Source organism: Lepidochelys kempii, chromosome 1 (genome assembly GCF_965140285.1).
Source record: "Lepidochelys kempii isolate rLepKem1 chromosome 1, rLepKem1.hap1, whole genome shotgun sequence".
NCBI classification, from domain to species: domain Eukaryota; kingdom Metazoa; phylum Chordata; order Testudines; family Cheloniidae; genus Lepidochelys; species Lepidochelys kempii.
In genome coordinates, this window is record NC_136380.1 from 263,331,443 (window position 1) to 263,356,907 (window position 25,465).

Below are 25,465 nucleotides of genomic sequence, written 5' to 3' on the forward strand. Positions count from 1 at the left end.
TGTGAGACTCAATGCCACCTACCATGACTTCAACACATCACTGTATGTCTCACAGGGCTGTCGCACTACCACCTGTGAGGGTCTGGAGGTCATCAAGCAGCTCTATGTGAGTACTAGGCATTTCTACAGAAATCCTTCTTTTCTGTTTGTGAAAGTGTGTTGAGTGTTGGCTAGAGGCAGGTATAGTGTGTACTGGCAGCAAAGTACAGGCTTCTTACACAGACACTCAGCTCACCTCATTTCCAATTTATAGCACCCCCTAATTCCTACTGTCTGCCCCATACATACGTACAGCTAGCCTCTCTTGAGCCACTTCACTCCTCACCTGCAACTCCAACACAGCTCTGATGATGCATTTTAATTCCGACATGTAGTCCCCCTGCTGTTCCAGAACTGAGCTCCCACCTAGCTTTGTCATACACCTCTGTGCAGACCACACACTGCCATGCATCATTCTGTCACCTCCCTTCTTCTCTTGCTCCAGATTCATCCTCTTATCTGTTCCCTCATTCCACAGCCCCTTCTCTCACCACTCTGTACTTGCTCAGTGGCAGTTAATCTTGGTGCTGTGTCTTCTCACATTTCACAGTCTCCCCCCATCCCCCTTGCCTGTACCTTGCTCCACATTCTGCATTTCCCATATCAGTAGCCCCTTCCCTCACTTTGCACTCTCCATTGCAAATGCTCTTTTATCTCTTGCAGAATAGCGGCACACTTGGCTGCGTTGTCCTGGGACCCACTTGTACTTATGCCACGTACCAGATGTTCTAGTAAGTATCAGAAAAAAAACATTACTGTGTTCCAAGGAAGTAAAATACTCAACAAAATTGTTTCCTACTCAGACTAGCATAGACACTGAACTTGTGTGTGAGGCATACTGTGCTTCACAATCAGAGTCCTACAGAGCTCCTATACCTGGCCACTACCTCTGGCAGGGACAGAATGCCCCCTAAAGGGCTTATTAATGCAACTGCTTTACTAGGTAGGACTCAGGAGAGGAGCGATAATGATTGACAGAAAGTAGTCTGATCACTCAAGGTCTCAGCAAGCTACCTCTTCAACACTCCCAGCAGGAGACAGACATTATCTTGAACAGAGGAATGTCCATATTGGCTCAGACAAGTGGTCCATCTAGACAAGTATCTTGTCACTGGCATTGGACTGTAGTAGATGCTTCAGAGGAAGGTGCAAGAAACCTTGCAGAAGACAGTGCTGGGATAACGTGCACTAAGAGACAGTTTTCTCCTAACCCCCAATATTTAGAGGGTTGCTCATTCCCTGAATTATGTGTGATTATATGCCTTCCAAAATTCCTGTTTTTAAAAATATATTTACTGTTATATACATAAACAATACAAGAGTAAAATTTTGTGTGTATATATAAGTGCAGATATTGTTATCCATAAAATTATGGTCTGACCCTTTTTTGAATCCTGCTGAGCCCCAGGCCAAAATGATATTGTGTTGCAAGGCATTCTGTAGGCTATTTGTGTGTTGTGTGAAAGAAATATTTTCTTTAATCAGTTTTGAATTTACCTTCTTTCAACTGCATTTAATGTTTCTTTGCTCTTTTACTGAGTCAGCATGAATAGAAATCCACCTTCTCTTTTCCACTCACTGTTTTGTATGTTTTTAATCATACTGTCTAGTATTTGCCTCCTCTCTAAAGGTAAAGCATCCCAGACTTTTCAGTTTCCCTCATACATGAGTTTTTCCATGTCCCTACTGATTCTGACTGACCACCTCTGACCCCATTCTGTTTCTCCTATATCCTTTTTGATGTGGGATGATCAGAACTGAACATATTATTCCTGGTGAGGGTGTATGATTGATTTATATTATACAGTAATATTACCTGCTTTATATATAGCAGTATTATAATATATTCTGTATTACACTCCATCCCATTCCTTAAGCATCCTAGCATTACTTTTTTGGACTCCTGCTGTACCTTGATCAAAGAGCTTCACTGAGTTGTTTACCATAATTCCCAAGTCTTCTCCCCCCCTTCCCCTAGTTAATTCAGAAGGTTTCTGAGGAGTTGAAGCTACTGCATGGCAATGAAGAGCACTAACCATTAGGCCAACCAGGTTGACCCAGGGTAAAATGAACAGATTTGGGAACCAAAAGCAGGTTCTTTACCTGGCAGTACTCTAAACCAGCCTGGTAAATTTCCATTTTAATAATGAAATCATGTTTCTGGCTCATTGCATCAGTTGTCCTCCAGAGCACTGTACATCCCTCCACTGGCTCCCCCTTTTCTACTGCATCAAACATAAGCTACATTGCTTCATAATAATAATAATAATGACCTTTACCTGGACATAAAGTTAGACAGTAGTTCTATCATACCAGTGCCAGATAATTGTAATTGCCATATTGTTCAGTACAATATTCCCTATGAAGTGTAAAAGATTCTCCTAAAAGAATTGGAGAATTTTTCTAGTGTAATGTGATAACAGCGCAACATTGGAGAAAATGCTTTCACCCATTACAACCTCTCTATGGAGAAAAAATAGTGGTGTTTTCATAAATTCACCCCAGGTTTGCCATATTTGTCTCTATAACCACTACTATTTCCCCTTCCCCATAATACACTAAGAAATCTGGTTGTAGAAGTAAGATTTGTCAATAGCTCTGAGAATCTCTCCTCCAGCCCTGCTCTGTGAAGTGGTAAAACCCATTTAAGAAGAGTGGCTATTAATGGCCTGTGATTCATCAGACATCGTTCACCTGGCAAAGGGTGTCAACCCACAGTTCATCCAAAACTGGCTTGATGGAAATAACAAGACTTCACTAAGCTATTTTAGATTTCCTAGTGCATAGGCTGGCACTGTACAATAATTTTACCCCTCTACATAAGATGGAATATGATAACTGGTTCTGGAGGTTCTTATATCACACCTAGAGGTTGAGAGAAAGATTATACAAGGGATCGGTCAGCAGACAGGTAGCTTGTTTCTAGTTCCCCTCTGGCCTCAAGAAAATGACAATCATCACCATCTGATAGCTGTTCCATGAACTGTTTAAAATAAGTTGATAGGTTTCAGACCCACCTCTAGCAGCAGAAGATGGCATCACAACAACTGTGGCAGGTTCCCCCCAGGATGCCACCCAGAAATGGGGTATCACTTGGCCTCCTGACCCACCAGCCTGGACTCCCTCTCACACTGTACTGCTGTGACAAACTGCAAAGCCCTCTAGCCTGCACTTTCACCAGCATATATACAGGTAGGGACACGCCCAGCTGCAGTTATATGCAGGCTTTCTGACCAGCCCCTGCATTGGAAGGCTATAGTTAAGGCAACTCCCAGCTCCTCAGGCACGTATCCCCTCTGGAGTATAAACCCAAAACCATATCGTCTTGCACTGCACACAGAACTGTATAGTGTAAGCTCATAAAATTCACCCCCTCCCTCAATGTGGAGAGGAATATGCAACAGCCTTTGCCCCAAGCTATGATTTCATAGAATCATAGAATATCAGGGTTGGAAGGGACCTCAGGAGATCATCTAGTCCAACCCCCTGCTCAAAGCAGGACCAATCCCCAATTTTTGCCCCAGATCCCTAAATGGCCCCCTCAAGGATTGAACTCACAACCCTGGGTTTAGCAGGCCAATGCTCAAACCACTGAGCTATCCCTCCATACACTTCACTCCAACTCACTGGTTAGATAAAACAAAAACAAGTTTATTAATGACAAAAGATAGATTATAAGTGATAGCAAACAGATCAAAGCAGATTACCAATCAAATAAACAAAAAATGCAAACTAAATTTGATATGCTAGATAGATTTGATATGAATAGCAGATTCTCACCATAAGAGATGATACAAGCAGGCTGCAGATTCTTAAGGGGCAAGCTGCACTTGCTTTACAGCTCGGAATCCCCAGATGTTTCATTAACAGGTTAGAAATCCCTTTATTCTGGGTCCAGCACTTCCTCCAGTCCAGTCTTTGTTCCTCAGGTGTTTCCAGGAGTCTTCTTGGGTAGGGAGTGAAGAACACCAGATGATGTCACTCCCTGCCTTATACAGCTTTTGCATATGGCGGGAACCCATTGTTCCCAAAGCTTGGTTCCCAGACCAGTCTGTGGAAAAATACTGATATCCCAAGATGGAGCCTAGAGACATGTGGTCTCATTATATGTCCTTGTAGAGTCATAGCAGCCATCACTTGGAGGCTGTCTGTAGCATTTTCAGGAAGGCTCCCCAGCTGGGAGATAAGCTTCTCCTAAGGCCTATTGTTTTTTCTTAATGGCCCATTGCCCTGAATAGGCCCTTCCCCACCCACTATCTAGACTGAAAGCATCTTGTCTAGTGTGCATTACCCATCTATCCGTGCATTACTACATTTGAAATACAGATACATAGTCAGTATTTATAACTTCAGATACAAACATGATACATGCATACAAATAGGATAATCATATTCAGCAAATCATAACTTTTCCAATGACACCTCACATGACTTACCTTGCATAAAATACATTATAATTATGTCATAATCATTTGGAAGGGTAGTGTGTAGTGGAGTCATGCAGTGTACCTATACCGAGGCTAGTTAAATTGTCAGTCGAGCACCATTACGCTGTAATGACATTTTAATTAAAGATTTCACCTGTTCTTTGGTAGGATGGGGTGGCGTATTATTTCAAATTTAGTTTGTTGTAAAACTAAGTCAGGACACAAAGTGAGAAAGTACTGGCCATGTGAATCACATGGTAGCTATCTTGATGTGACATGAATTCATGTATCAGCCATGTTGTTTTTTTTTCCCTCTTCTCTTCCCCCTTAGCGTTGACACAATATTGGGCCTCCCTCTGATCTCCGCAGGGAGCTTTGGGCTGTCATGTGACTACAAAGACAACCTAACTCGAATCCTGACTCCAGCCAGAAAACTGATCTACTTCTTTGTTGATTTCTGGGAAGAGTCCAAATTGCCATTCAAAACCAACTCTTGGGAATCCACCTACCTCTATAAGACAAATGACATCCCAGAAGACTGCTTCTGGTAAGAGCATTCCCAAGTCTCTCCCAGCTACTGTCCTAGAAAACTTGGACTCACCTCTGACATGATTTCTTTAGGCTGTCCTTAGATTTGTCCCTCTCTCTCTCTAACTCTCTCTGTTGCTCTCATAGAACAGAGAGTTGGAAAAGACCAATTAGACCATCCAATCCCTCTCCTTTCCAGAACAGCAATATTCTCTCCACTACATTTACCAATGTTATGTCCAGTCTGCTTGCAAATGTTCCCAAGCTACAGACTTCCATCATGTCCATTGGGAGAATATTTCACAGGCTAATAGATTTCACTGCCATATTTCTTGGCATCTAAACTAAATTTTTCCTCTTTCAATTTCATCACATCACTCCTAGTAATGACCTTCTGTATCATCCTAAGTAATTCCTCTCCTTCCTCCTTGATGCCAGGATACAAATCAGTTTGGTTGTTACTTGTATCTTGCTGGGGGAAAGGGTGTATATGGTGGTTATGGAGGGGAGGAAAAAAATCAAGCTCTTGATTTTACACCATTCAAACATTTGTAGACTTTTTAAATCCCTGACATAAATGGTTATACATCTGGCTTAACACACGAGAGGTCTCATTTAGTACTACTGATGTGCATAAAAGTTTGCAAGTTCAGGGCCTGAGTTAGCTCTTTTAATTCTTTCTCTCCTCAGTTCCTCCAGTCACTGGTTATTTTTGTTACACTGAATGCCTTTCAAACTCTGATCAATGTTCTTCTCTGAATGAAATTACCAAAAAGGAAAGCAGTAGCCTAGGTATGGTCTCACCAGACCGTGGCCATAGAGGGATATTATTACTTTTCTGCTCTATGACATGATACTTCAGTATATGCAACTACAGGGGCTGCTCTTTCTGTCATAGCATTGTAAAATCATGTCTAATGTGCTGTCTGCTATCACCCTTAGGCCTTGTTCAGCTTTTTAGAGTCTTCTTCATTACCACTGAATTTCAATCAATTATTCTGATTTTTTTCCCTTTAGTTACAGTATATTCCCTTTTCCCAAGTTGAATCAATCTTATTTAGTTACTTTTTGCCCAGACTTTAATCTTTCTAAGTCCCTTGGTGGATTTTTTCGTTGTCCTCACTGGTATGTACAATTCCTCCTAATTTCATATCATATTGGAATTTCATGAGCATATTTCACTCCTTCTTCCAGAAATGAAGATGTTAGTGCAGACTTAATATCAATCTCTGTGATAGTCCGATAGACATTTTCCCGCACAATATATTGCTATTTATCATTACCCTTTATTTATGTCCATCAATCAGCCAATTGTCAGTTTGAGTGTGTTCCTATCCCAGTTTGAATTAATTTTTCAAGTAAGATTGAGACAATTGCTTTATTAACATCCAAATATTACATTTAGTGCACTCCACTCTTCCACTGATTCAGAAATTAAACTAAAAAAGCAATCAAGTTTCTGTGGAAAGATTTATTTTTGATTGCCCTCTGTCAGGAAAACACATAAGTATCTGCTGAACTTTATGCATCAGCTTAAACCCTACTGACTTCAGTGTGATTTAAGCACTGGGAACTAAAATACAATCACAGTTCCATTATCTCATAGGTGTTTAATGACCATTTTCTCTTAGTATTTGTCCTTTTATTAAGGATAGAAACTTGACTTACAGGATGGTAATTGCCAGGATCATTTTTCTTTCATGTTTTGAAAATTAGTGTTTTTTATCTAATCTGCTATATCCCTAGTTCTCCATAACTTTCCAAAAATAAATGTCCATGGTACCATACATTCTTTAGCTAGATTCCTTTAATACCTTAGGTTTCCTACCATTCAGAGCTGCTGATTTGTGAATTTTCATATTTTCCAAGTATTTTCTTGTATTTCCTTTATCAATATTACTTTTCATGGTCTTTCTTACTTCCTAATTGTTCAAACTTTTTTTCTTTTGTTGCGATATTCAGGAAGGACTTATTTTGTGTAAAGTGTTGTGGTTAACTTGAAGTGTTTTAAATTGTCTATTTTCTTTTTAAAAATCCAGTTGCTGATAAAGCACCTATTAAATAATATGGCCTGATTATTTCCCATCCCCCACAAATATTTAGAGGCATGAGTATCTTCAGTGGGACTATTCATGTGTGTAAAGTTGTTAAGATACCTGAATGTGTGCAAGACTGGAGCCTTACTCACTAAGGGTATGAACCTGCTGCGGTGCAGAGCACCCTCTTTTCTTACTGAAGACAATGGGAGAAAAAGGTGTTGAGCACCTCAAAGGATGGTGCCCCAAGTGCTGTTAGATCACAAAGTAAGCAAACCAGGGGAGGAAAAATAGAGAAAATTATTTCTTCTCCCACCACTAATTTTTTCAGATACAGTGACCCAAAGTCTCTTTTGTAACTATAGGAGGTACAAAATTTTCAGCTAGAAATAGGATTTTCAAATTGACAGTGTCCCTTTATTGCTTTTACCTAGCATTTACTCATTCTGCTTTTTTCCTCTCCTTATCTCTTTCCAGCGAGTCTTACTTGACTTTGCATTTTTATTTTCTTGCCTCCTATCTTTTTTTAATCACTTTTTTTTAAAACTTCAGGTCTTTAAGCAGTCCCTTGGAAAACCACATTTGCTCCTTTGCACTTTAATTGTTAGTCTCTAAGGTGCCACAAGTACTCCTTTTCTTTTTGCGGATACAGACTAACACGGCTGCTACTCTGAAACCTGCACTAGATTTTGTAATTCCTCAAAGTTTTCTGTTTTGAAAATTATCTTACTACACTAATGCATTATTTGAACCAATCCTTTATAATACCAGATTTAAGTGGTTCTTGCTCAGGTTCAAGGTTTTCCTTTTTATGCTCACATTCTCTGTACTGCTTTCCCTCCCAAATTCTGTTGTTTAACTTTATTGATGCAGAATGGCTGCTGCATTCCAACCCAGAAGTGGCTACATTTCTGTAGTCGGTGAAGTGATCCTTATGTGCTGTAAACAGTCTATTAGACATTTTAGGATTATTAATGCGGGAAGGTGCTATATAAATGTAAGGCATTAGAATATTTTCAGCTGATCTATAACCCACACTTCCTACCCTGCATCAGGTACCTCAATGCACTAGAGGCTGGAATCTCATACTTCTCTTTAAAGCTGACGTTCAAAGAGGTTTTAAGGACACCAGAAAAATTAAAGAAAATTGTGAAGGATCAGACCCGGAAAAGCAATGGTAAGGGGAGATGAGAGTTCTCTTTCCCTTGCATGCATGCTGTTGATCTCTGTCTATGCACTACTGCCTGGGTTATGTTCTGGGGAAAATCTTTCCACTTATGACAGAAAGAGCACAGATACTCTTTTCCATTTTTGTGAATGTGGGAAGATGGCACAGAACTCAATTCCCCCACTGTCCTGATAAAGCATATGGGCATATTCTGCTTGTAGATGCCTCTTGGGGTAGATTATCTTCTGCAGACATGACACTGTCTTCCTACAAGCCCTGTCCAGTGGAGCATTCATAACCCAGCAGCCCCTGGTCATAGTTTGGATTCCAGTGTTACTAGAATGCCAAGCTTCTTTCTCTGTGTCTGTTTCTCTCTCACACACACACCCCTTTTGTGCAACAAGGGGGCTCATTTCAAACATGGGGGAATGAACAATCCCTACTGGAAACCCTGGCCATGGTGGTGATGCCTCAGCTCTATTAACAAGTGCTTATGGTAATGTTAATCCCTGACATCATTGGAGGGGGGAGCATGAGAATAAGGAAGCCAGTGACAGATTAATGGTTTATTCTTCTAATACCCTTTGCCTTAGAACCTTCTATACCATGTTACTGATTGTAGTTTATGTTGCACTCAATCTACGTGCGATTTTAATGCTCATGAAAGCAAGGTGCTGATTATAACTGGGTCAGGCATAACGTGGGCAGATGCTGAGCAAGCTTTCTCCTTCCACTGTGTAGTTCAGTCCTGACCCACAACTATCTGTTCTTTTATTTCTGGCAATACCTCTCAGCCCTGACCAGCTGTAGCCCTGTTATTCTAGAGTTTATATTCTAAGAACAGTATGTAAAACTCTATTTGTCCTCCTCCTCCTTATTTGTATGCCTCTCACCTTCTCTCCATCTGTCTTTACCTGGTCTGTAGTGATCATCATGTGTGGCTCTCCAGCTGAGGTCAAGACAATCCTAGAGGGAGAGAAAGTAGATGAGGACATAGTCATCATCCTGGTGGATCTTCACAAGTAAAGTATCGCCACTGGTTTTCCTTCTGTCCCCACTCCCATTTCCTGCAGGATGGAGCTAATGGAAATAGTCCAAGAGGAACTCTCATGCTGAGGAGACATTTTACCATGAAACATTTCCCTGTCACCTCCTTTTCATAGTCTTCTTGGCCCCCTTTTAGCCAATTATCAAAGCTTTTTTGGTGTTTGAACCAGGACGCATCTTCCACATCACTTATCCAATCCATGTTAGATTTTTTTTAAGGCATCTATATTTTGGACTGTGATGTCATAGAGTCATGACCTCACTGCAGGATGAAATTATAGAATAATAGAAATCAGGTTAGAACCTAACATCTTTTCTATCTTCCTCCCTACTACCCCACCAGAAAACACAGGAATGCACCCTAAAAGATATTCTCCAGGGCTTTGTCTTGTCCAATTTTAAATGACATAAGCAGTGAGGCTTCCACCACTTCCACGGAGAGACTATTCCATAGCTAAATGGATCTCCCTACTAGGATGTATTTCCTGATATTCACCCTAAATAGTCACTTGCTTGATTTCATCTTAGTATTCCTAATTACAGCCTCTTCAGATCACCTTACATGATTTCTCTCCTTCTTTAAGATGGGATCTTCAAAGGAGCCTAAGATAGTTAGATACTCAGTTAGGATTTGGGCATCTAACTACCTTAGGCTCCTTTGAAAATCTGGCCAGAAGGCTAGAATTTTCAAAGGTATAGAGGCACCTAAAGAGGCAGAGAGGCACCTGGTGGGATTTTCAAAAACATCTAAGTGAGTTAGGCACCTAACTCATTCAAATCAATAGAAGTTAGGGACCTAACCTGTTTAGGTGCTTTTGAAAATCCCACTAGGCACCTAAATACCTGTGAAGGTCTGCCCCTTGGTGTTTATGCCCTTAATGTAATTGTAGACATTTCTCATATCCCCCTTAGCTGTCGAGCTGGTCAGGAATTTTTTGACAAAGTTTTTCATCCAAAAATGTTGATTTGTCAAATCCTGTGAAAAGGGCAGTTTTGATTAAATTTTCCTCAGCTCGGAGTTGAAATTTCTACTCAAAATAAAAGAGCAAGAGACCCTGGAATAGCCTGCTGGTTATGGCACTCTCTTAGGATGCAGGAGCCATAAGATGTCTAGGTTCATGGGCCTGCTCGCTAATTCAGAGCAGAGACCTGAACATAAGTCTACCTCATCCCAGGTGAGTGCCCTAATCATGGGGCTATAGAGTCAGTCTTTCCTTCTGACCCAATGAATATTTAACTTACACAAAGTGGAACAGCTCCAACAGAAGAGATCCACCTTAGAATAGCTGGGTGGCTAATGCACTCAGCTGGGATGTAGATGACCACAGTTCAAGTCTTTGCTCTGAATTAGGCAGAGCAGTGACTTAAACCTAGCTCTTTCATGTCTCCTTCATCTTAGGTGAGTGCTGTAGCCAGTAGGCCATTGATTATTCTATAGTTGGTCATTCTGATTTTTCACAAAACAAATTTCAAAGGTCTCAGTTTTGTTCCACTGTAGCATGGGAAGCTTTTCAAAATCATGAAATTTCTCACAGGACAGGAAAACTGTTTCCTACACAGTTCTACTTAGTTGCATAATTTGGCCAAATGACATATGGGATTTTTAAAAAATCTCCCTACATTTACCATTTCCTCTAGCCCCTTGAGTGTTTTCTTGCTATTCTGATCTTCCAGTTTGTCACACATATATAAAAGTGAGAGTGAGAGAGAGAGAGGCAATTACCAGGCCAGTTATTGCAATGACCTCCATGGCAGTGATCTCAATGGGATTTCACAAATACAAGATTCTGACTTCATTACAGGATGGAACAGAAGCTGGAGGCCTTAGAAGTTTTCACTCAAACACATATCTGCAATAACAGGAAAGGGAATTGTTGTCAATAAGTATTGATGGCATTGAGAGAAATGATCTTTCAGATTTGCCCTAGGATTGAATCTCTCTTTGAAACATACTAAACTCGGACATGAGCAAGTATATAAATCTGAAGGAAATCAGATAGCGGTAGTATATTGACCATCTCTTTGTTAGTATGTATAGGACAGTTTTTTATGATGGATGTTAGAATGATGTAAGAGCTATTGAAAATATCACAAAACAGGGTACTATTCATGGTACTCTAAATATCCTGTGACTATAAATCACCAGTTCCAATCAGATCCATGCTATGGCTGGCAGGCAAAGAAATTGGAAAACTCAGATTAGGAATGCGTTATGGAGCCTTTCACTGGTTACAGGTCTATGCGAAATGGTTATCTCAGTTCAATATCACTAGGACAGTAGGTGTTTTCACCATTTATACTAACTGGTTCCAGTAGTGGTAGCCTCAGAGAGGCCAAGAATCCCCAGGACCATGGAGTCTGAATGCCTCTCAATCCTAGAGCTGGCCTCTCTGGCTCAGGATTGAGGCACTGAAGGAATAGTTTAGTAATCTAAGATCTAGGTTCAAACACCTCTTGGAATCACAGGTTAAAGTTCCAGCAGGCTCAGCTCAATCTTTCCTCCTCCAAAGGGAATACATGAAGTAGCCTGTAGTTCACTCAGTGTCTGTGTTTTTCAGATGGCACCTTTAAAACGTGGAGTCCTATAAGCGTTGTGTTGACATCAAGGATTCTATGACACTTGCCATCAGATCAGGGGGGTGCCCTGGTGTCCTTAGCCACAATTTCCCTGCCTTCACTAGCGCGCAGAGTGGTGTCTGAAACTGGTTGTCTCTCTCCCACACCCAGCTGCCTATATTTCAGTGGTGCTTGTTGATATAGTTGTAAAGAGCAGACTGGGGAGGAAGATGTGCTCCTGGTTAAGGCAAGCTCCTTGGACTTGGACACTTGGGCTTCATTCCTGGCTCTGCCACAGACCTTGGGCACGTCACTAAGGGTTAGTCTACATAGCACTGGCAAAGCACGTTAGAGGGGTGTAACTGATAGAGTGCTTCAATGAACTGTGCTCCTACTGTCCTGTGTAGATCCTGCTGGAACAAGCTAAAAGGATTATATTAACACGATCTATGTACCTTTTAGTTCATGCCAGCAAGGTCAACATGGGGCAGTTAAAGCATTTTACAAATCACACCCTTCTAATGTGCTTTGCCGATGCCAAATAGACAACCTCTACAGAAGTGCTTTGAAGATAAATTCATTTATACATGGCCCTGCATCACCACCTTGCATATAAATATTTACAGATAGGGTGGTCTGTGCAGTGATAGCACAGACTAAATCTCCACTCTGCCCAGGATGGGGAGGATGAGATGATTTTTTCTTCCTTCAGTAGGAGGATGGGAGCCACCACTGCAGTTGCTGCAGCATGTGGTCTTCTGACAGGGCCAGCTGCCTCAGTGCCGTGGCGCCCTGCTGCCATTCACTGCTGCTTGTGTTTGATTTTAGAATAACCCTGTAGTTTATGGGATCAGGCCTTCTCATACACAAACACAGAAGTATGCTAAATCCAAACAGGGTAACTGGGTCAGGCCCCACTTTTCTCCAGTGCTGGAGTTCTCCAGATAGCTCTGTGGATTTAAATTCTATTGGGCCAAGAGCCCTCTGCCAGCCAGGACTCAAGCATAGATCATGTTGATCTGTAGAACTAAGTCAGTCACTGCTAGGAGGGATCTTGCAGAGCTACTAAATCCTGTGGGCTCCAGGGAATTTTCCATATTGGTCAGTCCACGCCTGATTGTAAAGCACTTTGAGATCCCTTCAGGGTGAAAGTTGCAGAGTGAATGTCTGAGGGTATTATTAAGGGCAGGGGCAGTGTGTTTGGGGGTGGGGAAGCTGCTGCTGCTGCTGCCTGTGCTTGGGCTAAAGAGAGGACTTTGGTCTCCAAAGCTCTTATTCTAGCACCAAATTCATTCTGAAAGTTAAAAAGACAAGAATGAGCAATCAAATGTGAGTTATGGGATGAGATTCACAAAAGGAGTTTTTAGCAATCCAACTGTATCAAATACAAATACTGCCCCTTCCCATTGATACTTATAGTCAGTCTCCTCTCAGTGATGCTTTCAGCAAGTGGTTCTCAGACTGTGGTTTGTGGAGCACTTCCAGATAGTCTGCGGAGCTGCTTCTGTTATGGAGTGAAGTAGCAGCCAATTTCAAGCAGTGACTCATCCTGCTATCGTAGCTCATCACCAGACTTTGATGGTTTCCAAAGACTCTTTTAGCTATTTCATATCCTTCTTGGCCAAGTGTTTCTTTAGTGTAAATTGTGCTGTGATCAAGTTTGTAAAGGACACCAAAATTAGAGGGATAGTAAATGCATCAGAGGTCAAAAACAAATTGACCAGTGATCTGGAGAGATTGTAGTCATGGAGACTTAAGACACCAAGAAGAGACTCAGGCCCAGGTATTTAAGCTCCTAACTTCCACTGATTTTAATAGAAGTTAGGAGCCTAGATAGCATTTTGGATTTGGGACTCAGTCTCTCTATGTGTAAAGTGCTGCAAGCAGGGAGAGAAAATAAACAGCACAGAAACAAAGCAGGGCAATAGAATCTACTTAGGCATATGTGTTTATTTTTATCTGGTCTCTTCAGATTTGTCTCAATATTACCATTTTGTGTAGCTAAACACTATAGCTGCCACAGAGATAGTGTGAACAATGGAAAGGGATATATCTACCACAGTGAAAAGTGATTTACAATGTCAAGTCTGAGAACCACCATGTGAACCTGTTAATCAACAGTTCCTTTTGGGGAGAGGGGGAAGGTCTCTCTAGGTATGAAGAGCTGTAGGTCTCCCCTGCTCCTGCTATCATTGTCCCTGAAGCACTTGTGTTTTTCTTTACAGTAACATGTACTTTCAGAACACCACATCAGACAATTATATGCGGAATGTCCTTGTCCTGACGCTGCCACCACCCAGTTACAGACCAAATTCCACGGATGAATACCTGGTAACCACACTATTTCATATCTGATCATTTCATCCAGTTCACCTGTGTTCACACAACAGTGTTCCAGAAAAAATGGCTGCTACTGACTGTACTCATCCCACAAAACAAATTAATCACATTACAACACAGCAGCATTGTATAGCAATGTTTAACTCTTCATGTCATGACAATGTGACGATGCAGGATGACTTCTCATCCTCCTGCTGTAATCTATCATCATGATGTAGAGTTACAGCATCACAAAGCAAAGGTGCAAGATAGTTGTGCTACATTATGAGGCCCAAACTAGGTTCAAAGCTTTTAATTGGCCTGCAAATGTCTAGTTCATGGGACTTGGGAGAGAACTGTGAAAATTTTTACTCCTGGAGGAATTCTATGCCACTGCGCACGTACAGAATTTATGTCCCCCACAGATTTCTTTGTTTCCCCACAGAAAAATGACTTTCTGATGGGGAAGCAAAGGGAAGCCACAAAAGCGGTCAGGTGCCCAGGGCAGCCAGCAGAGTAGTAAATCACTGTGGGGTGGGGGCAGGACTGGGGAAGACATGGCTGGTGGCTCCTACCCTGCGCTGGGCTCAGCTGCTAGTCCCGTCTGAGCTGAGGAGGATGGGACTTTCTCTTCTCCAGCATGGCATCTGGGGCCAGGTCAGACCCACCCCCAGACTTCTCCCCTGGCTGTAGGAAATTCTGCAATGCCTCCCCCCCCCCAAGAACTTCCTGCACCCATAGCTCCTCAGCTGCAGGGTGAAGGTTCACTGCACAGGGACCTGCTCCCCCATCCGTCCAACTCCCGTGCTTCCAGACCCCCTCATACCCAGACTCTCCTGCTGAGCCTCACCCTGCACCTCACACTCAGAAACCGCCGATGATCTCTCTGCACCTGGACCACCCCGATGAGCCACCCACACCCAGATCCCCATCCTACTGAGCCCCAACCACCTGCACCTGAACCCCCACACTGAGTCCCCACATCCAGACCCTCCCTGCTGAGCTCTATCCCCCCCACACACACTCAGACCCCTCACTGCTGAGCACCAACCACCTTCACCTGGACCCCCTGGGAGAGTCCCATTAGTGTTGCACCCAGAACCCCACAACAAGACCTTGTGCATCAAGATCCCCCCGCACCCAGATCCCCCACTGAGCCACCCACACCCAGATTGCCCCATACAGAACCCTCTAAACCCATACCTGGATCTCCCCATCCTAAGCCCCTTCACACTTGGATCCTGCCATGCTGGGCCTGCCTGCCCACACCTGGCATGGAGGGGCAGGGCTCTGGGGTGTTTCTGGGGCAGGCCTGGTTCTTGCGCTGTGTCAGGGTTGGGTGCAGCCTCACCACTGAGTTCATGTCCCAGAGGAGGGGAGGGAAGGTGGAGCTGCACAGTGATCTCTCACCTCTGTGCAGCCAGTGGCCTGTGCTCCCCAATGCCATGCTGGAGCCTCCACATTTATTTGACAAATAAAATTTGCAGAATTTTAGAATATTGTGCACAGAATTTTTTATTTTTTTGGCACAGAATGCCCTTGGGAATAGAAAATATAGACTGTATCTCAAGTTTTGGGGTGACTATAAAGTCTATCAGTTGTATTCTAGAGTAGCTATACTACACAATTCAGGCAGGATTTATAGATGTGGTGGGTCTGTGGGGGGAAAAGGAGTGGTGGCCGGGTTTCAGAGACATAGACTGTGGGGAAAACAAGGCCTGAGAGACAGAAACTCCGCTACAGTACAGAGGAAGCCAGGGAAAAAGGAAGGGTCTGGAATTGTGATTTGCGGGAATTGTGGGAAGACAGAGATGAAGCACCTTGCTCCCAAAGGAGAATAAGTGGGAGAGCCTCTTGTAACAGGTTTCTAGCTGAGCAGTACAGCTAAAGGGCTTAGTTGCCTTCCCTTGTGCCCCTGGGGATAAGTGTAATGGCGTCGCTACTGCCCTCTGGTAGAGAACAACAGCTTTAAACTCTGATGAAAGGTAATTCAGTGATTTTTGTTTTTTTATGGGTGCCCTGACTCTGTCCATTTGGGACCTGTCATCTACAATGTCACAGCAGATCCAGGGTTGTTTGAAGCTTGTGCCGCTGCATTTCTTTTCTGGGTCAACTTTCTGCTACCTGGGTTGCATCAGAAAAAAGTCAGGCAGGACTAATGCCTTATGTACCTTTAATATCACCAAGTCTCCCCTGCAGGCTTCTAGAAACCTTTGAGGCACCATCAAGTATTATAGACTCGTGAACTAAACCCAAGGCATGGAAGATGCAGAAACCAACAGTTGTCATGAGGTGTCGACTGGAAAATACTTTTGACCCACAGCACCTCTTGCTATTCCAGTCCTAGGACCTCCCCAGTTCTACTACTGCACCTTAATCTTGACCCGCAATATCCTCTTACTACAGACCGGTGGCTTCGTCACCTCACTCCGCTTAAAGAAAAGGAGTACTTGTGGCACTTTAGAGACTAACCAATTTATTTGAGAATGAGCTTTCGTGAGCTATAGCTCACTTCATCGGATGCATGCCGTGGAAACTGCAGCAGACTTTATTTATACACAGAGAATATGAAAAAATACCTCCTCCCACCCCACTGTCCTGCTGGTAATAGCTTATCTAAAGTGATTATCAGGTGGGCCATTTCCAGCACAAATCCAGGTTTTCTCACCCTCCACCCCCCCACACAAATTCACTCTCCTGCTGGTGATAGCCCATCCAAAGTGACAACTCTTTACACAATGTGCAGGATAATAAAGTTGGGCCATTTCCTGCACAAATCCAGGTTCTCTCACCCCCTCACCCCCTTCCCAAAAACCACACACACAAACTCACTATCCTGCTGGTAATAGCTCATCCAAAGTGACCATTCTCCCTACAATGTGCATAATTAAGGTGGGCCATTTCCACCACAAATCCAGGTTTTCTCACATCCCCCCCATCCCCATACACACACAAACTCACTCTCCTGCTGGTAATAGCTCATCCAAACTGACCACTCTCCAAGTTTAAATCCAAGTTAAACCAGAACATCTGGGGGGGGGGGTAGGAAAAAACTCCGCTTATGCACCTCAATCCCATCTTGCAGCATCCTATTTTCCCAAGCCTGAGCCCCCACACGCCACTGCCAATGCACCTGACTGACCTGCAGCAGCTTCTGCTGTTCCATTTCTGAAGTTTCTCCTGAGCTGATACTCCAAACGATGCTGCAGTTTTGGATGGAGGTATAAACAGGCTGTGTTGCCAACTTCTTTTTTTCCCCTATTCTAGCTGAATAATGACTATATTGTTGGCTATTTGGATGGAGTCTTGCTCTTTGGACACGTCCTGAAGAAACTTCTGCTCTCCCAACAGTCAGTTGGGAGTCCTGCTGATTTCATTGAACATTTTCGGAACATCACATTTAAAGGTAATAAAGTACAATTCTGAGCAACAGCTCACTGAGTGGACTGTGGGGAGAGGGAGTTCATTTTCCAGGTGGGCATGAGGGGAACTCCCCTTATTGCTGAATGGGTTTAGACTCTGCAATGAGTTATCTTCCCTCTTTTTCTGTTCAACTGATTTTCCCAAATATACTATGATAATCAGCACTGAAGAAACAGACTAAGTAATATCCATACACAGAGAATCCCCTTCCGTATACATCACCTACAAAAAAGAGGTGAAACTTTTTATAAATTTCAATGAGGACCAAAGTGTTTGGGGGCCAGAATCTCTCCTGGGCTGCAGGCTCTTCATACTGATCTTGCGGTGTAAAGGGTACAGAAATGACAAAGGAGGAATATTCCTGTAGAGTGGGAGGGGCACTCCCTGGTCAGCACAGAATAGGATGACATATGTTAAGCTCCCTGGCCTTATTACATTGTGCTTTTCTGATGTAGGTATAGAGTACTTAATTGTCTACATGGGAACTATTGCCTGGGTGGACCAAAGGATGTGTAATAGTGAGGCATCCAAGTGGGTTGCAGAGTCCATTAGACTCTTTCCTATCATCTGACTGGCATCCAGGTTTTATTTTAGGCTAAACACAAGGTTGGATGAGGATGAAGTATACATAACATTGAACCAAATCCATCTCTCATCTTCATCCCCAGAAATGTAGCAAGTTCTTCTTTTGTCATTGTCCTGGATGGCAGTGTGGGGAGTATGTATAGTAGAAAATATTCAGCCACAGCTAACATTGGCCAAGAAAGCATCAGCATCAATTTCACCAATGACTTCAGAGGGAGCAGAATTAGGTCAATACTAAGTGCTTTTGAAGATTCCACCCTAAAATCCTTAGTCTGTAACATTAACATATCCTGAGTTATGGAATGTATGCATTCCCCACCATAAGAAAGCAAGCAGCAGGGTAAGAAAAAGTATGGTTAAAATGGCAAGGTACACAAGGTTATTAGACCCAAACAGATATCCCTCAAAAGATGAAAATCTAGGCCAAGTGAAGCCAGCAGAAAAGAACATAAATTATCTCTGTATTTCCCTCCTTGTTGACCGACTTTGTGGCCAAGGATAGAATCAGAGTTTCCCTCTCACCTCTAGAGATGGTCCCTTAAAGGCACAGTGGCAGGATCAGTGTATGGAAATAAAACAGACTGGTTGCTACATAAGTTGTATCTTTTCTGTGGCTAAGGAGGGCTTCATTCTTCAGTATTGTTAGATCTACTCCTTTTACCAATGTCAAACTCATATTTTAAAGCAAAAAATAGTATGCAAATAAGGGAGAAGCAGAGGCTGAATAAGCTGAGGTGCGTGCTAAGAAGGATGCTCTAGTGTAGATGCAGAAGGTTAATGGGAAGAAAAATCCTAACATCAGAAGTCTCTTAATTTACACCTCTCTTCTTGTCACATGTTCATGCTTCTTGGGAAAGTGCTAGGCTCCTTCACTGATCTGTTCCTTGTGTCCACAGGTGCATTGGGTCCAGTGACCCTGGATGAATTTGGAGATCTTGATGTCAATTTGTCCCTATTGTATACATCAGTAGATACCTATCAAGTATGTAATTCCATTAAGAAGGTATCCTGTGGTGAACTGTGAGAGGGAAACTAGAGGCCCTAGGTTAGGGTGTGATTATGACAAGAGAGAGAGCTGAAAAGGAGGTGTACTAGAGCTGTTGGTGTAGGGGAGGGGTCCCTCCAAGTCCCCCCCCAGACCCCACTTCAGGTCCTTGTACTGTCTTTCTCACCCTGCTAGAAGCTGCCCAAGGGGTTCTTGGAGCAAGCAAACAAATGAAAAGTCTTCTCTCTTTCTTCCCTTCTGGGCAAGAGGAGTCCAAGGGAAATTAAAGAAAAGTAAGAGTGACCTGGGACTCAGGCAGTCTTCCTAGGTCAGCTCTTTGGGCTTAATCTAGATGCGGGGGTCTAATCTCCAGCCCCTCCTCATGAGGCATGTTGTTTTGAGGCTCAGTTGTGCAGCTTTGGGAGAAGTGAAGCTTGTTGCTGTCTCTCAATGAGCCTATCTTGGCTTTCTGAGGCAGGGCAGCTTTCATCCTTTTCACTGCCCCTTCCTGGGGCAGGTGTTCCCTTTTAAGCTCCCCCTACTCCAGGCAGAACAAGCCTTGCAGGTGTGCCTTGTTGGTGTTGAACAGGCCGAGGGGAACTTGTTTATCCCCTCTCTGCTATTTTGAGGGCATGCCTCTTCACAGCAGCACAATGAGGCAAGTGGGGAAAGAAGTCACCCTGATGATTTGGTAGACTGTTGCACTTCTGGGAAGGACAGAGTAGTAGTACAGGCAGAATATGAAAAACAGAAACATGAACCAGGCTGGAGGGGACACAGCACTGCAGTAGAGGGCATGAGTCTATTTTTCTGAGAGTCTGTAGTGCATTATGGGAGGATGAAGCAAAGGAAAGGGACTGAGTGTGACAGCTATTAACAAAGTTCATTTCTATACTCTCTCACAGTTCCGGCCCCTCCTGCAGTATGACACTCATCAGAATAAGACAAAACCAATGACTACCAGCCCATCTTTCAGCTGGAGGAACCAGAAGCTGCCTAGTGACATTCCAAGTGCTGGTGAGATACCTACTAAAACTGGTTCCTAATGGAGGGGGCTCATGCATGGTTAAGATAACACTTACTAAGCAATGTGGCCACCCAATCTTAACTGCCATAGGGATGTCAATAGGAGCTGAGAATATAACAGTACCTTATCCTACCCTAACTAAACTTGTCATTTTCTGTGTACCCAATACAACTTCAAATGTTCATTTCTGTTCATATACTGCTAGGAGCCTTGCTGTTCTCTATGCAACACAGTTGATCTGTGGTGTACATGATGGTGGCTGGAAGAGATCACTTTGGACAATAAAACCTTTACTGAAGTGCAATGGCACTGTGATGGACCAAAAGGGCAGAGTTAATGTTGCATGGCAGGTGTCTCCCTAACTTTGCATTTCCTACATTTGTAAGATTTGTGCTTCCCTGGCCCATGCAATAGTACCTCCATAATCCTGGAACCTGAACTGCTCATTTTCTGGTTTTCTAACATTTGGATTTTTGGACACAAACTCTTATGTTGTGGATGAGCATGAAGTGCCTAGGGCAGTGTGGAGAGCCAGAAAGCTTAACTCCATATTAACAAAGTGTCTTGTATGCAAGTAGCTGCAAGGTGTACAAAAAGCTTCAGGTAGAGAACAGTTCAGTATGGCTATACTTCACTCACGACTAGATGGTGCCTCCTCTGGCTGTTCTGGGGATTAGCTCTGCCAGGGCAACACCCCTTCTTGCAGTTCTACCCAGTGATGAGCTGCCAAAATCTTAACAACTGGTTCCCTATAAAAAGTTCTGATTTAAGGGATGTGCCCCAGTATGTATTTTTTGTACCAACAGCGTTACCATACGTCCGTATTTTCCCGGCGATTTAAATTTAAAAATTCTTCCTGGACGGCGATTTAAGAACCAAAAAGCTTGACCTGTCCGGGAAAATACAGATGTATGTTAACCCTGCCTAAAGTTCTTTTTTAAAAAGATGGGCCTGAACTAGAAATGAGCTCCGTTTCACATGTGTGGGTCCCCGCCACGCCCTGGGGGTTTGCTAGGGTGACCAGATGTCCCGATTTTATAGGGACAGTCCTGATTTTGGGGTCTTATATAGGCTCCTATTACCCCCCCATCTCCTGTCCTGATTTTTCACACTTGCTGTCTGGTCACCCTAGGGTGTGCACATGTGTGGGTCCCAGCTGCTCCCTGCCCCCCTCATTGAAGCAGGTGTGCAGGGTTACTGCCCTGGGAACTGCAGGGCACCAGTGGATGTGGGGCCAGCTGCAGACAGGGGCGTGGGGCAGGGCTAGCTGGAGGCAGGGGGTGCAGGGCTGGCTACGAGCAGGGCAGGGGGTGCGGGGTTGGTTGGAGGCAAGCGGGGTGCGGGGGGGTGCAGGGCTGGCTGGAGACAGGGGCTGGCTGCGGGCAGGGCGGGGGGTGGCTGGAGGCAGGGGCTGGCTGCGGGTAGCGGCTGCGGGGGTGGCTGGCTGCAGGGGCTGGCTGCAGGCAGGGTGGTGGGTACTCATGGGGAGAGCAGCAGGACGCAGCTTAGGCCCAGCAGAGCAGCCGGGGACCCACCAGGCAGCATCGGGAGCCCCAGGGCCAGGGGAGCAGCAGCAGCAACAGGGCTCGTGTGCAGGGCCAGGCGGCAGCCCACATGGCTCCTGCAGCGCAGCGCCCCCGGTGGCCGGAGGAGGAATTACATCACTGCTCAGCCAGAGCCCATCAAAGCCCCAGCGCCCCCTGCAGGGAAGCAGGTTAACAACCGGTTCTAAAACTGCTTCAAAATTTAACAACCAGTTTGCGCGAACCAGTGCGAACCAGCTCCAGCTCACCACTGGTTCTACCCCATCAATCTGTCAACAGTCCCCCTCTTGCTTCAAGAGCTCCTGCTTCCCTCCAGCTAGGTTACTCAGTGTTTTCCCCTTCCAGGGTATCAAAATCTTTTAACACAAATTGTCCCAGGCAGTCTGCTCCGTGCCTCCTGGTCTGCGCTACTTCCCCAGTGGCTGGCAGGGGAAACTGGTCCTGCCCTCTACTCTGGGTTCCAGATCAGGGGCCCTTCCATCAGCTGCTAGGGTTTTCTCTATCCCATACCTTGCTGCTTTTCCCACCTTTCTGGCTCTTTGGGTTTGCCAGCCCAAACTCCATCCTCCCAGGGAGTAGCTGTAGACTACTCTCCAGTCCTAAACATATCTCCCTTCTCCCAGGGAGTGACTGCAGACTACTTCCCTGCAGCCCCCAGCTGCTGTCATCTTCTGGGCTTTATACAGACCACTCCTGTTCCTGTCTAGCTAAGCCTTGACTCTAATTAATCCCTGCTTTCTGGCTCCTCCTCCAGGTGCAGCCTGGGCAGTTAATTGGCCCAGCTAACCACTTTAACCCCTTCTCCCTTGTCCTGTTGAGACAGACTCTCCATCACAGGCTGATACTAACTCAGCCATCAGTATAGTGTGATCAGTGGAACTGGAGCCATGTTCCCTGAAGGGATGGGGACTGTTACTGACAGCACAGGAGGGGACAGGGAATGGGTGGAGTTTGTCTGAGTTGCTTCCAGCCTCAGGGAGAGAGCAGTGCACAGGGTTTAATGAAGTTCCACTTGTTCAACTTAACCTGCATTCAGTTTCACTCTTGGCAAATGAAACAAGCAAGGGGAGGCTCTCAGTAAAAGTCAGCTCAACCTAGCTCCCACTGGCTTGACCCAGACTGTGTTTCAGTTCTTGATAGCTTTCTACTGATCCTCTGTGTGACCCAAGACAAGTCTGGACCACAGAACCATGACATACCACTTTCTCTTGGTGACCAGAATTTCCTTCTGTATTCAATCAGATTTTAAATCCAGACTACTAGAATTCAGAGTTTTGTGGAACACAGTGGCACCAAAAGCCCAGTAGAGAGCAAATGAGCACTTTGATTATTTAGCATGAGAGTTACTTAGCACATTAAGCTAAAGTCCTACCTGTCTATGTTGATAAGTGTTATGGTGCAAACGTAGCTAAGATGAGGTACCACTCATTTGTTTCCCCCCAATTTTGAGTCCATTTGCAGTAAAATGTTACATGGAGTGTAGTATTTTCATTTACATTCTTCCACCACCCTCAAACTCCTTAAGAAAATGCCTCAGGGAGTCATTTATAGCCCCAAAGTAGGAAACCTTATGTTTTTACACAGTTTAGTTTCCTCTATAGTAGAAACAGTGTAATGAGACCAGATCATATGTTTTAGCCCCATAAATAGGCTGCCTGAACCGTCCAAAAGTCTATGAAAACACAAATGCAAAGCTATTAAGCTTAGTATATGCTTAATCCTGAACTACCATTTTCAATTTGTATCAGCCAAGCAGGCTATAGTAAAGCAGGGGACCAATACTTGCAAATCTAGAAGTCCAACTTCTGATATAACCAGATTTTTTGCAGCTTAGGCAAAACAAACAAACAAAAACACTTTCCAAAGCCAAGAATTTAAAAAGGCTTCCTCCAGCCAGTTTCCAAACAAATATATTCAAACAGAAAATCGCTTTAGATAGCCAAAGTTTAAGTCACTGTTCCCAGCCACCCCCTATCAAAACTTTTTTAGCTAGCTATGTGCTCTTTCCTCTAGCAAGCTAACCAAACTCAATAGCTAGAACACAACCCTTTTATAGCAAATTGGCAACTTTAATTTGTAATTTGCAACTGCTGATCCAATTCTGCTACTCTTCCCATGACATTCCTTGAAATTAGGGCTTTTACCTTTGATTTTTCTATTGCTCAGAGTGTTAATGCCCACCCTACCAATCCCTGGATGGGTCTATACACTCCAACATAAATTTCATTCTGGTTCTTTAGGAAGAATACACAATATTAATTCGTGGTGGAATACTGTTTAGCATGCTATAGTGTCAGTAGCCACTAGAGGGTAGCATAGCCTCAAGAACAAAACTGGTGCTCTAATACTCCCATTTCAAACATCACCCAGTCACATTATTAAAATGTGAGTTTGGAATCGTGCAGTCTTCAACAAGTGAGACACATGTTTCAGGGGGTTGGCAGGGAGACACCTCATGACTCTTCATGCATATCTGCTTGACGGATTTATTTATTGATGACCTGATGTTCTGCCTTCCTAACTGGAGGCAATCTTCCACTGATTTCAACGGGCTTTGCATCGGGCCCTGGGTATGTATTTTTTAATACAATGTGTTCAGTGTTCTCACTAAGGTTGTATATTTTCCAATTTCCCTCCTTTGCAGGCCCGCACATCCTGACTATCGCTGTCTTTGCACTCACAGGGACCGTGGTGTTGGTTGTGATCATCGCTCTGCTGGTGTTGAGGTATCAGCCTCATGTTTCTTTTCTCCTCCATTTGGTACTTCTGGGCATGGGTTGTTTGATAGCTCCTTGAAAATATGTCCAATTATCTCCTACCCATTGGCAAGGCTCTTGCTGGCTTATCTCTCTCTGTGTGTGCCACTTTATTGTAGACACCACGCATGGCACCTGCATTCAGCACTCCCTGCTTTGAGAAATGATCCAGCTGTTCAGGTGGTAGACGTGACAGGTGGTCAGGCCTATTCCACCCCCTAGAAAGCACTGCTTTGCATACACACACAAACTTAGCAAGTGTCTTTGTGAGGACAAGGCCAACCTTCAGATTTTTTCTCACTTATTGCTCACACTTAGTCCTTTCTATTACTCTACTATGTTTCTTTACCCTTTTGGTGACTTCCAACAGTTCATCCTGGAAGGATGACTCAATCTTGTGTCATTGCACAAATAAAAATACCAGAAAGTTTTGGCACCACAGTGTCTAGATCAACTTTGTCTCTTACTATTTTCCCAGACTTGTCCTGCTTCATTGCAGCTAGTTCACTCACTTTTTCTATGGCTAAAATTTTCTGACTAGATTGTGGTAAAGCTTCTATCATGATGGAAAAAATCAGATAAATAGAAACTGAAACCCACTCTAGGATCCTCTCAGAGAAAAAATTCAACCCATTTCCAGTGCATCTATATATCTCTCATATTCATAAGACTCAGAACCGTCGTTTTCAGCGGTTTCAGAGATGTATATTTTACCTGGACCTTCCACCTTTAGTAGCTCAGATGATTCCTTTCCCACAGATCAAAGGACTTCATACGAATCCAATTTTCTTGTTGTCTTTGAACACCTGATTTGTAACACACTTTAACCATTGTCATGTTGCCCTGATGTGTTCTCTTTGCTAGTTAACACTCTCCATGAGGTAAGAATCCAAGTTGATGTAGTCAGTCCACACTTGGATGCCCAGCTGTACCCAAGAAACAGAAGAGTTCATTGTTCCCAAACCTAAGGACAAACATGTCAACAGACTGACAGACAAAGTTAATCTGTATTTGTTTATTTGTTG

General features: G+C 43.8%; 1 protein-coding gene across 1 annotated transcript in view; it reads left to right on the top strand.

Annotated features, from left to right (window-relative positions):
- Positions 1 to 681: 681 nt before the first annotated feature.
- GUCY2C (guanylate cyclase 2C) overlaps positions 682 to 25,465 on the top strand; it is a 61,809-nt gene continuing 37,025 nt past the window's right edge. The window contains exons 1-9 of the mRNA XM_073327304.2: positions 682 to 770; positions 4,798 to 5,013; positions 8,086 to 8,207; positions 9,124 to 9,220; positions 14,027 to 14,132; positions 17,388 to 17,526; positions 19,025 to 19,110; positions 20,019 to 20,130; positions 24,329 to 24,410. Coding sequence (XP_073183405.2) covers positions 682 to 770; positions 4,798 to 5,013; positions 8,086 to 8,207; positions 9,124 to 9,220; positions 14,027 to 14,132; positions 17,388 to 17,526; positions 19,025 to 19,110; positions 20,019 to 20,130; positions 24,329 to 24,410 — 1,049 coding nt within the window. The remainder of the gene's footprint in view (positions 771 to 4,797; positions 5,014 to 8,085; positions 8,208 to 9,123; positions 9,221 to 14,026; positions 14,133 to 17,387; positions 17,527 to 19,024; positions 19,111 to 20,018; positions 20,131 to 24,328; positions 24,411 to 25,465) is intronic.